General features: G+C 36.2%; 2 protein-coding genes across 4 annotated transcripts in view; both read left to right on the top strand.

Moving 5' to 3' along the window:
* LRRC40 (leucine rich repeat containing 40) overlaps positions 1 to 12,858 on the top strand; it is a 370,991-nt gene that overhangs the window by 222,627 nt on the left and 135,506 nt on the right. The gene's annotated exons all lie outside the window — the stretch shown is intronic.
* ANKRD13C (ankyrin repeat domain 13C) overlaps positions 1 to 12,858 on the top strand; it is an 87,927-nt gene that overhangs the window by 57,563 nt on the left and 17,506 nt on the right. For all 3 annotated transcript variants that reach the window (XM_050804626.1, XM_050804616.1, XM_050804606.1), the window contains exon 9: positions 2,633 to 2,794. In XM_050804626.1, the coding sequence (XP_050660583.1) occupies positions 2,633 to 2,794 (162 nt within the window). The remainder of the gene's footprint in view (positions 1 to 2,632; positions 2,795 to 12,858) is intronic.

Below are 12,858 nucleotides of genomic sequence, written 5' to 3'. Positions count from 1 at the left end.
AAGCATTTTTATAAACTTTTAAATTTAGCAATAAGTAACTACATCAAGTCAGCATCAAGATTGACTTCTATTAAAAATTATTTTTATTATACACAGTGAAATGAATATATTCTCACTGGAGAAATAAAAAAAATAGCCTTATTAGGGTTCTCTGCGAAACAAAACCAATAGAGAGAAGGGGAGTGGGGAGAGGAGAGAGGAAGAAAAAAGAGTAAGGGGGAGAGGAGAAGAAGGAGGGAGAAATTGATTTATTTTGAGGAGTGGTTCATGAAATCGTAGGAGTTGGCAAATCTGAAATGGAGAGCAATCTAGCAGGCTGGAAATTTAGTAATGTGTGGATACTGTGCTCTTGAGTTAGAAATGTTCAGGCTTGGCCTCCTGGGCAACAGAGCAAGACCTGACTCTACAAAAAATGTAAAAATTAGATGGCTGAGGTGGCACAAGCCTATAGTCGCAGCTGCTTGGAAGGATGAGGTAAGACGATTACTCGAGCCCAGAAGGTTGAGTCCACAGTGAGTGATCACACCACTGCACTCTAGCCCGGGTGACAGAGTGGACCCCTGTCCAAAAAAAAAGAGAAAAAGAAATCTGCAGGCTGGAAACTCAAGCAGGGTTTCTGTGTTGCAGTTGTGAGGTAGAATTGCTTTTTTTTCCCTGGAAACCTAAGTTTTTGCTCTTAAGACCTTCAAACTGATTAGATTAGGCCCACCCACATTATGCAGGGTAATTAGCTCTACTTAAAGTCCATTGGTTGTTAATCACATCTAAAAAATACCTTCACGGCAACATCTAGACTGGTGTTTGACCAAACACCTGGCATCATAGCCTAGCCACGCTGACACATAAAATTATCATACAACTTTATACATAAAGCTAAAAAGCCCTCCTTGGCCACTGCCCACAGTCCCACATCCCCTTGTAGAACGTCACCAGTCTTTATATCCTCCAGACCTTTTTTATGCTCTCAATACATAAATATGAACTCATAATAGTAGATAGCCTTTTGTTGCTGATGCTTACTTTTTCATAAAGTGTCGTATCGTATCTACTGTTTTGCAGCTAGCTTTTTTTCCTCATTCTTTAGTATGTCTTAGAAGTCTTCTCTTACCAGTACATGTAGTGCTAGTTCACTCTTTTTAGCAATTGTGTAGTATTCTATATGATGTATATACTCTAACTTAACTTATTCAGTCTTGTTTTTGTACATTTAAATGAATAGAAACATATTTGTGTTCAGTTTTCTGCCATTATAAATGACATGTTTATCATCCTTTTACATGTTTTTGCCAATTATAAGTAGCAAGAAATTAAGTGGCTGGATAATGGGGAATACACTCTTAACATTTTGTTGATATGATAATTTACATTTACTAAGTGGTTTTTCATTATAAGGTTTCAAAAACTGATAATTACCACCTGGTTATTTCCCAGCCACAGATAAATTCTGTTAGGAAATCTAAGCTCACTGATTTTCCTCTCTAAGCCTAATGGCATTATAGCATTCTCAGTTGTGAGGTCCTACATTGCAGTCCATTTGTTGGCTTTAAAGTCTTATTTGTTTGTACTTTGTTCTTCTGGGCAGCATTAGATGGATCACTTCAAGAGAAGATAAAAATTGAAACTGCTAATCATCTAGTACTACTGCTAAGCAGCTCAAAGCTCTTGAAGCATCTAGGTGATCTTCTTAAATCTTTGACAGGTAAGGAGGGAGTCAGTAATGCCTAAGGTTCCCATTTTGTAGGTAGAAACAGGTGCAGAATGCTTTGGTTTTTTTGCAAGTGGACCGGAACACAACTCTGAACATGTAGTTTTGGAGTGTCAGTAAACAGCAGCAGGGTGGAGACATGTGATTTGCATGCAGATAGAAATGGGAAGCTTGTTTTCAGTAAGTTATTTATCTTTTTTTTTTTTTAAGCAAGGTATTTCAAACTCTGAATACCTGTGGGTCTGAAAAAGGTAAAAGTTAATGTTGAAGGTTTAAGAGGACTTTGTTGAAAGGAAGTAATGACTTTTCTTGATGTCCTTTATACCACTTGAGTTTCCCTAAAACACTTTAATTGTATTGGTGAGCAAGGGCACTCTTTTCTTTGTTGAAAACAAGCAGCTATAATTTGAAGTTTGGTGCCTGTTAGAGAATAGAGTATTTGAACAGGTCATTAATTCTGGTTGTACTAGAGATTCTTATGTGATGTGTACTATTTCTTTTTATTCCACTCTTTTTCTATCTATAAAATGGGAACGGTGTTATCCCTGACCCCTCCTTGTTACTTGTGATATTTGACTGCCAACTTAATAGTTTTGAGATAGCTTTGTGCTACTTGGGAGTAGGATCTAAAGAAATGCTATGTGGCAATTTTATTTAAAATCATTTGCAAATTAACTACCATACATTTTTGTGTGTTTTAAATTTCTCTACTGATTTGAAATGTATGCTTTGTATATGTTTTAACTTATTGAATAACTTAGATGTATATATTGTATAAACCTAGAAAATGCAAAGTAATTTGATAATTTCAAGTACCAAAGGAATATTTATTTTTATCTACATGTTACATGTTTATGGAAAAATATATTACCTTGACACTTTTTTTAACCTAAAAATTTTACTTTTAAATATTTGGTTTTGTTTTAGGAAAGAGTAGGAAACTTTTTGGCAGACTTTTATCTGGTGAATGGACTTGTTTTAGAATCAAGGAAAAGAAGAGAACATCTCAGTGAAGAGGATATTCTTCGAAATAAGGCCATCATGGAGAGTTTGAGTAAAGGTGGAAACATAATGGAACAGAATTTTGAGGTACAATTTTTAATTCTCCTAATTTGTAGTTTTCTAAGAAGAGAGGGGATAGATTTCATTCTTGGTGGCATTCAGTAAGTATATAAATATACTCACAGCTTTTATTTACTATGTGTTACCTTTTTCTGTGAATCTTCATTTCGCTGATGTCATTATTATGAAGAAGATAAAAAAGAAAAAAATGGCCTTTGGGATTTTTTTGTGAATCTGTACTTTATCTTTGAGTCTTCATTAATAAGTAGATTAAAAGTTTAAAACCTAATGTTATTATTATTATTTTGAGACAGATTCTTGCTGTGTTGCCCAGGCTGGAGTGCAGTGACTCAATCTCGGCTCACTGCAACCTCTGCCTCCTGGGTTCAAGTGATTCTCCTGCCTCATCCCCCCAGGTAGCTGGGATTACAGGCCCTGCCACCAGGCCTGGCTAATTTTTGTATTTTTAGTAGAAATGGGGTTTTACCATGTTGGCCAGGCTGGTCTCAAACTCCTGACCTCAAGTGATCTGCCTGCCTCGGCCTCCCAAAGTGCTAGCATTACAGATTGCGAGCCACTATGTCCAGTGTTATTTCTTTATTTATTTAGAGACGGAGTCTCCCTCTGTTGCCCAGGCTGGAGTGCAGTGGCGAGATCTTGACTCACTGCAGCCTCTGCCTCCTGGGTTCAAGCGATTCTCCTGCCTCAGCCTTCCGAGTAGCTGGGATTACAGTCGCTTAATTCTTTCTGCTTTGCTAATCAAAATCCACTGCTTTGAAGGCCCAGCTAAAGATCTACCTACTTTATGGTGTCGTCTCTGACTTATACCTTCCTATGTATTTTTTGTTTAGCATATGCTTACTGAAAGCCTGCTATATGCAAAGAATTGTGTGACAGTAAGGAAAGGGGAGGGGAAATTAGGAAATAAAAGATGTGTGAGACATGGTAACTGCTCCTTAAATCTTATTCCTCTGTGAAGTGAATTAGATGCATTCTTAAATTTATTTTTTATTTGTATAATTTTAGATTTCCAAAAAAATACTAGACTCATACAAAGAATTCTTGGACACCTTCATCAAGATTTCCCAGATGGGCCCGGGCATGGTGGCTCACACCTGTAATCCCAGCACTTTGGGAGGCCAAGGTGGGCGGACCACCTGAGGCCAGGAGTTCAAGACCAGCCTGGCCAACGTGGTGAAACCCCGCCTCTAAAAAATTAGTTGGGCATGGTGGTGCATGCCTATAATCCCAGCTATTCGGGAAGCTGAGGCAGGAGAATCGCTTGAACCTGGGAGGTGGAGGTTGTGGAGCCAAGATTATGCCATTGCGCTCCATCCTGGGCAACAAGAGCGAGACTCCGTCTCAAAAAAAAAAAAAAAAAAAAAAAAAAAAAAAAAAAAAAAGATTTCCCAGATGTTAACATTTTACTGCCATTTGTATAGCACTGTTTTTCAAATTGCGATATAGGGATCCTTTAGTAGATTATAAGAAATTAATTTAGTGGGCCATGACTACTTTTTTCCTTTTTCCCCCTCAGTTGTTGGCAATACTGAAAAAAATTAGTATCTATATGAAAATGGTAGGCCAGGCACAGTGGCTCACACCTGGAATCCCAGCACTTTGGGAGGCCAAGGTGGGAGGATTGCTTGAGTCCAGGAGGTAGAAACCAGCCTGGGCAACAGAGCAAGACCCTGCCTCTACCAAAAATAAATAAATAAATAAATAAATAAATAAATAAATTTAAAAATCAGCTGTGTGCAGTGGCATGAGCCTGTAGTTCCAACTACTTGGGAGGCTGAGGCAGGACAATCACTTGAGCCCAGGAGACTGAAGCTGCAGTAAGCTATAATCATGCGACTGCCACTGCATTCCAGCCTGGGTGACACAGTGAGATCCTGTCACCAAAAAAAAAAAGAGAAAAATCAGAGCACATTATACATAATGGGAGTCATTACTACTACTTCATGAAGCAATAGTTTCAAGAGTGTGTGTGTGTTGTATAAACATGCATATGTGTGAGTGCCAGATTTTAAATAGTGAGTCACAGTTATGAAAAGGTTAAAAGGCTGCTACAAGGAGGCTTGAATTCCTGGAATGTTTAGTGCTTTCCCTATAGTATTGTCCTGGATTCTATGTTTTAGTGATGGTCAAACTTTCCAGAATAGTATGCCAGGTTTCAACTAATTCATGGTAGTACTATGTTTGTCAGTAAAACATGTTAATACTTAGATCATGTATCGAGTGAATCAACCATAGTTTAGTTGAGTACATTATGTAAAATGTTCAAAATTGTGATCATGCCACTTTAGTGTGATCCTGTCCCCTTCCTGCCACATCTCATCTGTGCTCCTCATTTTTCTTCTGACTTTAGGAGAAAGCTTCACCAGACTTCATTTTCCAGGAGCCTGCTAGTGTTTACTGATCTCTCAGTCAGTAGGAAATACAGGCCAAAATGCACTCAGGAAATAGAAATGGAGATGAATTAATAGCGGGAATGCTGAGCTCAGTCTTTGACAGGGCTGCTATCTTCTCCCATTGTTGACCAGACAAAAGCCCATCTCTTTGGACTTATATTGTGATTTAAATTTTATTCGAGTTCTTTTGAAAAAAAGTGATTTTGTTGTGTTGGTGGTTATTGCTACTTTTTTAAAAATTTGGGCAACACAGGCCAGGTGCGGTGGCTCATGCCTGTAATCCCAGCACTTTGGGAGGCCAAGGGAGGCCAAGGTGTGCGGATCATGAGGTCAGGAGATCGAGACCATTCTGGCTAACACAGTGAAAACCCGTCTCTACTAAAAATACAAAAAAAAAAAAAAAAAAAAAAAAAAAAAAAAAAAATTAGCCGGACGTGGTGGCGGGTGCCGGTAATCCTAGCTACTCAGGAGGCTGAAGCAGGAGAATGGCGTGAACCTGGGAGGCAGAGCTTGCAGTGAGCCGAGATCATGCCACTACACTCCAGCCTGGGTGACAGAGCAAGACTCTGTCTCAAAATAAATAAATAAATAAATAAATAAATAAATAAATAAAATTTGGGCAACAAACTAATTTGGGATAAGTATATGGAAATAAGACTTTATAGAATGCCGTTTCATGGACTATTTGCCAGTTGCCTCTTTTGGTCTGATTTATGTACATTTAAATTTACGATAGACAACTTGATTTTCTTAAGGGCAGAGATTGTAACCGGATGTACTTGAATAGTTAAAGAGGTCTTTAAGTAGCATTTTAAGCAGCTGTAGTTTTGCAAGGTAAAATTAAAACATAGTTTAATGCCAGATAACTACGTAGTGGAACAAATTAATATTAATTACATTAAATAATTAAGCTTTCAACTTCTAATCAGAAATTAAAGGAAACACTTCCCATATGAACCATAGGATTTTGAACTTTATAGTTGATGAATATTTAAATTCAATTTGTCAGTTTCTACAAAAGATAAAAAATCTGGTGGGATTTTGATTGGGATAATAATGTTGAATCTGTAGGTAAATCAATTTTGACATAAAAGCCTGTTTGGATTGTTTTTAATTAAGCTTTTTATTTTGAAATAATTATAAATTCACATACAGTTGTATGAAATAATACAGGGATTCCATGTATGCCTCACCCAGTTTCCCCCAATGGTAACATCTTACCAAAGTGTAGAACAATATCAGGGCGAGGATATTGGCATTTGTAGTCAAGACACAGAAGATGTCTACCACCATAGGATCCCTCATGTTCCTCTTTTTTAGGCACATTTGCTGCCCCCTTAGCCTCTCTCTGTCCCTTATGCCTGCAACCACTAATCTGTTCTTCCATTTCTTTAGTGTTGCTGTTTCAAGGATATTCTGTAAATGGAATCATATAGTTAGCCTTTTGAAATTGGCTTTATAGTTAGCCTTAGCCTTTTGAAATTGGCTTTTTTTTCCACTTAGCATAATTCACTGGTGATTTATCTAAGTTGTATGTGTCAATAGTTTGTTCTTTTTTTTGTTGAGCAGTATTTCATGGTATTAGTGTACCACAGTTTGTTTAACCATTCACATGTTGAAGAACATCTGGGTTGTTTTGGGCCATAATGAATTAAGCTGCAAAAAACATTCACACATAGGTTTTTGTATGAATCTAATATAAGTCTTCATTTTTCTGGGATAAATGCCCAAGAGTGCAGCTGCTATGTCATATTGTAGTTAGCTGAATGTTTAGTTTTATAAGAGACTGCCAAAGTGTTTTTTGTTTCTTACATTCCCATCAGCAGTGTATGAATGGTCCAGTTTTTCTACATCCTTGCAAGCTTTTGGTATTGTCATTATTTTCTATGTTACTCATTCTGATAGTGTTTAATGTGATCTCATTTTGATTTAATTGCATTGTCCTAATGGCTAATGATATTGAATGGTCATCTCTTCATGTGCTTATTTGCTATCTGTATATCCTCTTCTGTAGCATGTCTCTTCATGCCTTTTGCTCTTTTCCTAATTGGATTTTCTTTTTTTCGTTATTGTTGAGTTTTCAAAGTTGTTGTTGCTTTTGAGACAGGATCTTACTGTTTTGGTCAGACTGGGGTGCAGTGGCACAATCTTGGTTCACTGCAGCCTTGACCACCTCAACTCAAACAATCCTCCCAACTCAGTCTCCTAAGTAGCTGAGATTACAGGCATGCATCACCATGCCCACTTAACTTTTTATTTTTATTATTATTATTTTTTTTGTAGAGACAAGGTCTTACCATGTTGCCCAGACTGGTCTCAAACTCCTGGGCGACTACCTTAGCTTCCCAAAGTGCTGGGATTATAGGTATGAGCCGTTATGCCTGGCCCAAAGTTCTTTATATTTTCCAGATGTTAATTCTTCATCAGATAGATGTTTTGCAAATATTTCCTCTCACTCTGTAGCTTGTCTTTTCATCTTCTCAAAGTGGGCTTTCATGGAAAAAAAAGTTTATCATTTTGATGACATCTAATTCATCAGTTTTTATCTTGTGTCACATGCCAAATCTGAGAAGTTTTTGCCTAGATCCAGGTGTCTAAGATTTTCTCCTGTGTTTTTTTCTAAAAGTTTTATATCTTTATATTTTACATTTAAGGAAATGACCAGTTTGAGTTAATTTTGTGGAAAGTATGAGGTTTAGGTGAAAGTTTTATTTATTTTTTTTGCCTTGGATGCCCAGTTGCTCCAGCATCATTTTTTGAGAAGTGTATTCCTCCTCCATTGTATTGCCTGCTGAGGTTTGTATAGGGATGCTGTTGAATCTATAGATCAATTTGGGGAGACTTGATATCTTAACAATATTGAATATTCTGTTTGATGAACATGGTGTATCTCTTTACTTATTTAGGTTCTCTATAATTTCTCTCAGAAGTGTTCAGTGTATAAATATTACCATATTTTATTAAATTTATCTTGTAAATTTTTAATATTTTTGAGGCTATCATAAAAGATTGTCTTTTCCCAGTTTGTTTTTTATATATAAAAATAAATGTGATTTTTATATTTCTACATTTATATATTCTATAGTCTTTTTATTTTATTTTATTTTTATTTTTTGTTTTCTTGGAGACAGAGTCTCGTTCTGTCTCCCAGGCTAGAGTGCAGTGGTACAATCTCAGCTCACTGCAACTCTGCCTGCCATGTTCAAGCAATTCTCCTGCCTCAGCCTCCGGAGTAGCTGAGATTATAGGCACCCACCACCACACCCGGCTAGTTTTTGTATTTTTAGTAGAGACGGGGTTTCGCCATGTTGACCAGGCTGGTCTAGAACTCCTGACCTCAGGTGATCCACCTGCCTTGACAACCCAAAGTGCTGGGATTACAGGCGTGGGCCACTGTGCCTGGCATATTCTATACTCTTTTGTATATTACTTAGGAGTTTCTACAAATGCTCATGTCATCAAATAATAATGATAGTTTTACTTTTCTCTTGCCTGTTCTTACTTCTTTTATTTGTTTTTCTTACGTCACTGCACTGGGAAGTAACACCAGTATAATAGTGAATAAAAATGTTATGAGCAGGTGCACATGGCTTTTTCTTGATCTTAGAAGGGACTTTTTTATATTAACATTAATTTTTTTTTTAAATTTCTCTATTATTTTTCAACCTGACTTAAGTCATTTAATGATTACTAGGAACCAAGATTTTGTTTTTGTTTGTCAGCATAGTAATCCTTTTAATATTGTATTTTAAATTTTTTTAGAATAAAGAAAATGTGCCTTGTTATATGTTGTTTGGACTTTTGATAAGGAGGAATCGAAGAATTGCATTTGAGAATATTTTCAGAGTTCAATTATAAATCTTTTTAGAAGAAATTTAAAGAAAATATTAATAGTAATTCTATCAGATATTCATCAATACGTATAATTTGATTTGGTTTAATTAGGTAAGGTATAGGATGCAAGAACAACAAAATAGAATTGATAGGTCTAATTATAGAAGGATACCGGTAGCTGTATGTTGTTTTTTCTCTTAGACACAGGCACAGAATTGAGCACCTGGAAAGCAGCATGGAACTGTTAGCAGTTTATATATATGTAATAGTGGACACGAAAGAGGAAAAGAAATATTTGTATGCATTTTGTTTATAATTTTAGGAGTACAGTTCTTTTAAGCCTACATAATAAGCTTTTTAAGAACGGTATATATAAGTTTAACTTGGCTGGCACGGCTGGTGGCAGGCGGATCACTTGAGGTCAGGAGTTCGAGACCAGCCTAGCCAACATGGTGAAACCCCGTCTGTATGGAAAATACAAAAATTAGCTAGGCGTGGTGGTACACTGTAATCCCAGCTACTCTGGAGGCTGAGGCAGAATTGCTTGAGCCTGGGAGGTGGAGGTTGCAGTGAGCCGAGATCACTCCACTGTACTCCAGCCTGGGCAACAGAGCGAGACTGTCTCAAAAAAAAAGAAAACAGTGTTTAACTCTATTATTTAATGTGAGGTTAAACAATAGGGGGTCAAAGAGGAGAGATCTGTCAAATAAATTCAAGAGACATTCCCATTTTAATGGTGAACCAGATTTAAAAATTTAAAGTTTTAAAAGACAGTATAGCTGGGTGTGATGGCTTACACCTATAATCCCAGCACTTCGTGAGGCTGAGGTGACCGGATCATTTGAGGTCAGGATTCAAGACCAGCCCGGCCAACATGGTGAAACCCCATGTCAACTAAATATACAAATAAAATTAGCGGGTATGGTGGTACACGCCTGTAATCCTAGCTACTCAGGAGGCTGAGGCAGGAGAATTGCTTGAACCCAGGGGGCAGAGGTTGCAGTTAGCCGACATCATGCCACTGCACTCCAGCCTGGGCAACAGAGTGAGACTCCATTTCAAAAAAAATAAAAAAAAAGACATTATAAATCAATATTGAAAATTGATGCTTTCAAGATCACAGCTGACAATGTAAGAACAAATCAAGTGTAGAAATAGACATGCTATATGCTATATTAATTTTCAAGTCGTGAATTGTAGATTAGTAACTCAGATGTATTTAATTAATAACAGTTGTGTGGAAAGCATTATATTTTATCAGAGAGTAATGAAGGATTCTCCAGTGGCCCACCTAATCTGAGTTGAGTGCCATAAACTCAATTTCAGCTTCTGCAGGTTAAAAACTAAATTTATTGGATGTCTTTCATAGCTGGCTGAAAAAAGAAAACAACAAAAACTGAATTCATATACACCTCAACAGAGTTTTCTTGCTTATTGATGTTGACTTAAAGCACTGGAGTTGTTAGCATGGGCCTTGTACCAAGTATTTTCCATATATTATCTGATTTAGTTATTGTAATGATCTAAAGAGGTGAGAGCCATTGCCCATTTTATAAAAAAGAAATTGAGATTTAAGTAAGTTAATTTGTCTGAGTTACGAAGATAGAGAAGCAGAGATGGGCTTTTATTTTAGGAACTTGACTGCAAGCCTGTTCTTGCTTTAAGTACTTTGCTTCTTAGTCTGTCTTTGTTATAGTTTCTTCTTTCTGTATATCCAGGTATTAACATGTCTTAGCAATTCTTTCAACATACTGAGAAAATGAAGTTGGGAAAGAGTGGGGAAACCTTAAGAAATAATCCTGGGAATATGTTATTGGTAAATGTAGTAAAAACTAGTGGAGCACATAATAGTAAAAAGTATATTTTTGATTTTAGAGAATTATTAAAAGTTTCAAAAATCTAGAAAATATATATGATTTCTTATTTTTTTCAAAAGACATGAAAATTCTATATTTTAAAGCCATGTTTTAATAGAATTTCAGTTCTTAAAAATAAATGTCTACTCCTTTTTGGAATGAATTTATATACTTTATTTTAAATAAATAGCTTTTGGGTTTCTTCTTGTCCCCTACCCCCAGCCAAACATTTATTTCAATTTCTGCAAGAAATGGCTTATAGGTAATATTTAGAAGGAATTATTTGCCATTTGACTGCTTTTACTGTACTTCTTCTGCCTTTTTTTCTCTTCTTTCCCAGATGTGGTTCTAGTATTTAATATATATTTTTGACAAAAATTTTGATAGCAAAATTTAAGTGCTCAGAAATTCTTAAATCATGGATACTTGCTCTTGTATTTTTAGCTCCTTCTTGTAACCAGTTATCATTGGAGTAGGGAACAATACTCCGTTTATACCTTAGAGTCAGTGATAAAAGCACTTATACTGTGCCAACTGTATGTTCAGAATATTGAGTTAAGCCCTATTCATGATTATGGATTTTTTTTTTTCTTTTTTGAGATGGAGTCTTGCTCTTGCTCTGTTGCCCAGGCTGGAATGCAATGGCATGATCTCAGCTCACTGTAACCTCCATCTCCCAGCTCCAAGCAGTTCTCCTGCCTCAGCCTTCTGAGTAGCTGGAATTACAGGTGTGCACCATCATACCCGGCTAATTTTTGTATTTTTAGTAGAGACGGGGTTTCATCATATGGGTCAGGCTGGTCTCGAACTCCTGATCTCATGATCCACCTGCCTCGGCCTCCCGGAGTGCTGGGATTACAGGCGTGAGCCACTGTACTGGCATGGATTTTTTTCTTTATTTACAAATCTAAATAGGAATACATAATAAAATACATGAATATCTTAAACTTTCAGAAGGCTTTGCCATATGAAATATTAGAATGATAACAAACCTAGAAATAAAGTATTTCCTATATGCTTCAAGGAAAATAGTCGTCAGAAGTTTTACATTTAATTATGAGGGAAAGGCTTGAAGGTATTTCAGTTACAGAGCTGATTGATTTGGCAAAATAACATTAAAGAGTTATCTGGTATTGCACCATCCTCTGTGTCTTCCTGTTCCGTTAGATAGCCATGGCATCAGTATAGAGGGGGCACTGAAGGATTCAGCTAGAAATGTCAGTATATAATAAATGACTCTGGATCTATTTGGGATTTGTTGAAAAAAAATAAAGGACTAATTAGGATAAACTTAAACTAGAAAGACATTTTTAGAATATGATAATTGATATTTATAACAGTGAGATAAAGTGCTCAATAAAAGGTTAAATTACATTGATTACACTCTTTACTAAGATGGGGAATGTATAATGTACTATTTAGAAAGAGTTTATTTAGAAATGGTAGAAACTTATTTGGAAAAGTTATTACCTGAAAAAAATATAATGATGTGACGTGCCACGTTATGTAATCATGTGACAAATGTGTCTTTACCATGAAAATGTTATATATATAATATTAAAAATATTAATAGATAGAGATTTCGGTGGATATGGGATTAGTCTTTGCTGTGGTTCTAGGTTGCAGAGCAATCTTAAACGTTTCCAACAGTTTCCCCTAAAATTAAAGGTTCTATTAACGCATGTCTCTCTGCTTTCTGGCATATCACTAGATACTATTTTACCTAATGTTTTGCCACAGCATTTGTGAGGTTCATTAACTAGCTTTTAAGCCTCTTCGTCATTCTACTGATAAGCCATTGCTACATGCCATAGTATTATGTATAATATCCCAGTGTAAATTTGGAATTTGGTATTGGTTATGATGTAAGTTTGGCTGCTTATAAGAAATCTCAAAAGAACAGTGACTTAAACAAGATAAAAGATTGTTTTTCTCTCATATAAAAATCTGAGTTTGTGTGGTTTTTCTCTGCTCTGTGAGTTAATCT

The sequence above is a fragment of the Macaca thibetana genome, chromosome 1, assembly GCF_024542745.1.
Source record: "Macaca thibetana thibetana isolate TM-01 chromosome 1, ASM2454274v1, whole genome shotgun sequence".
NCBI lineage: Eukaryota > Metazoa > Chordata > Mammalia > Primates > Cercopithecidae > Macaca > Macaca thibetana.
This window is presented reverse-complemented; position numbering and strand designations above follow the sequence as displayed.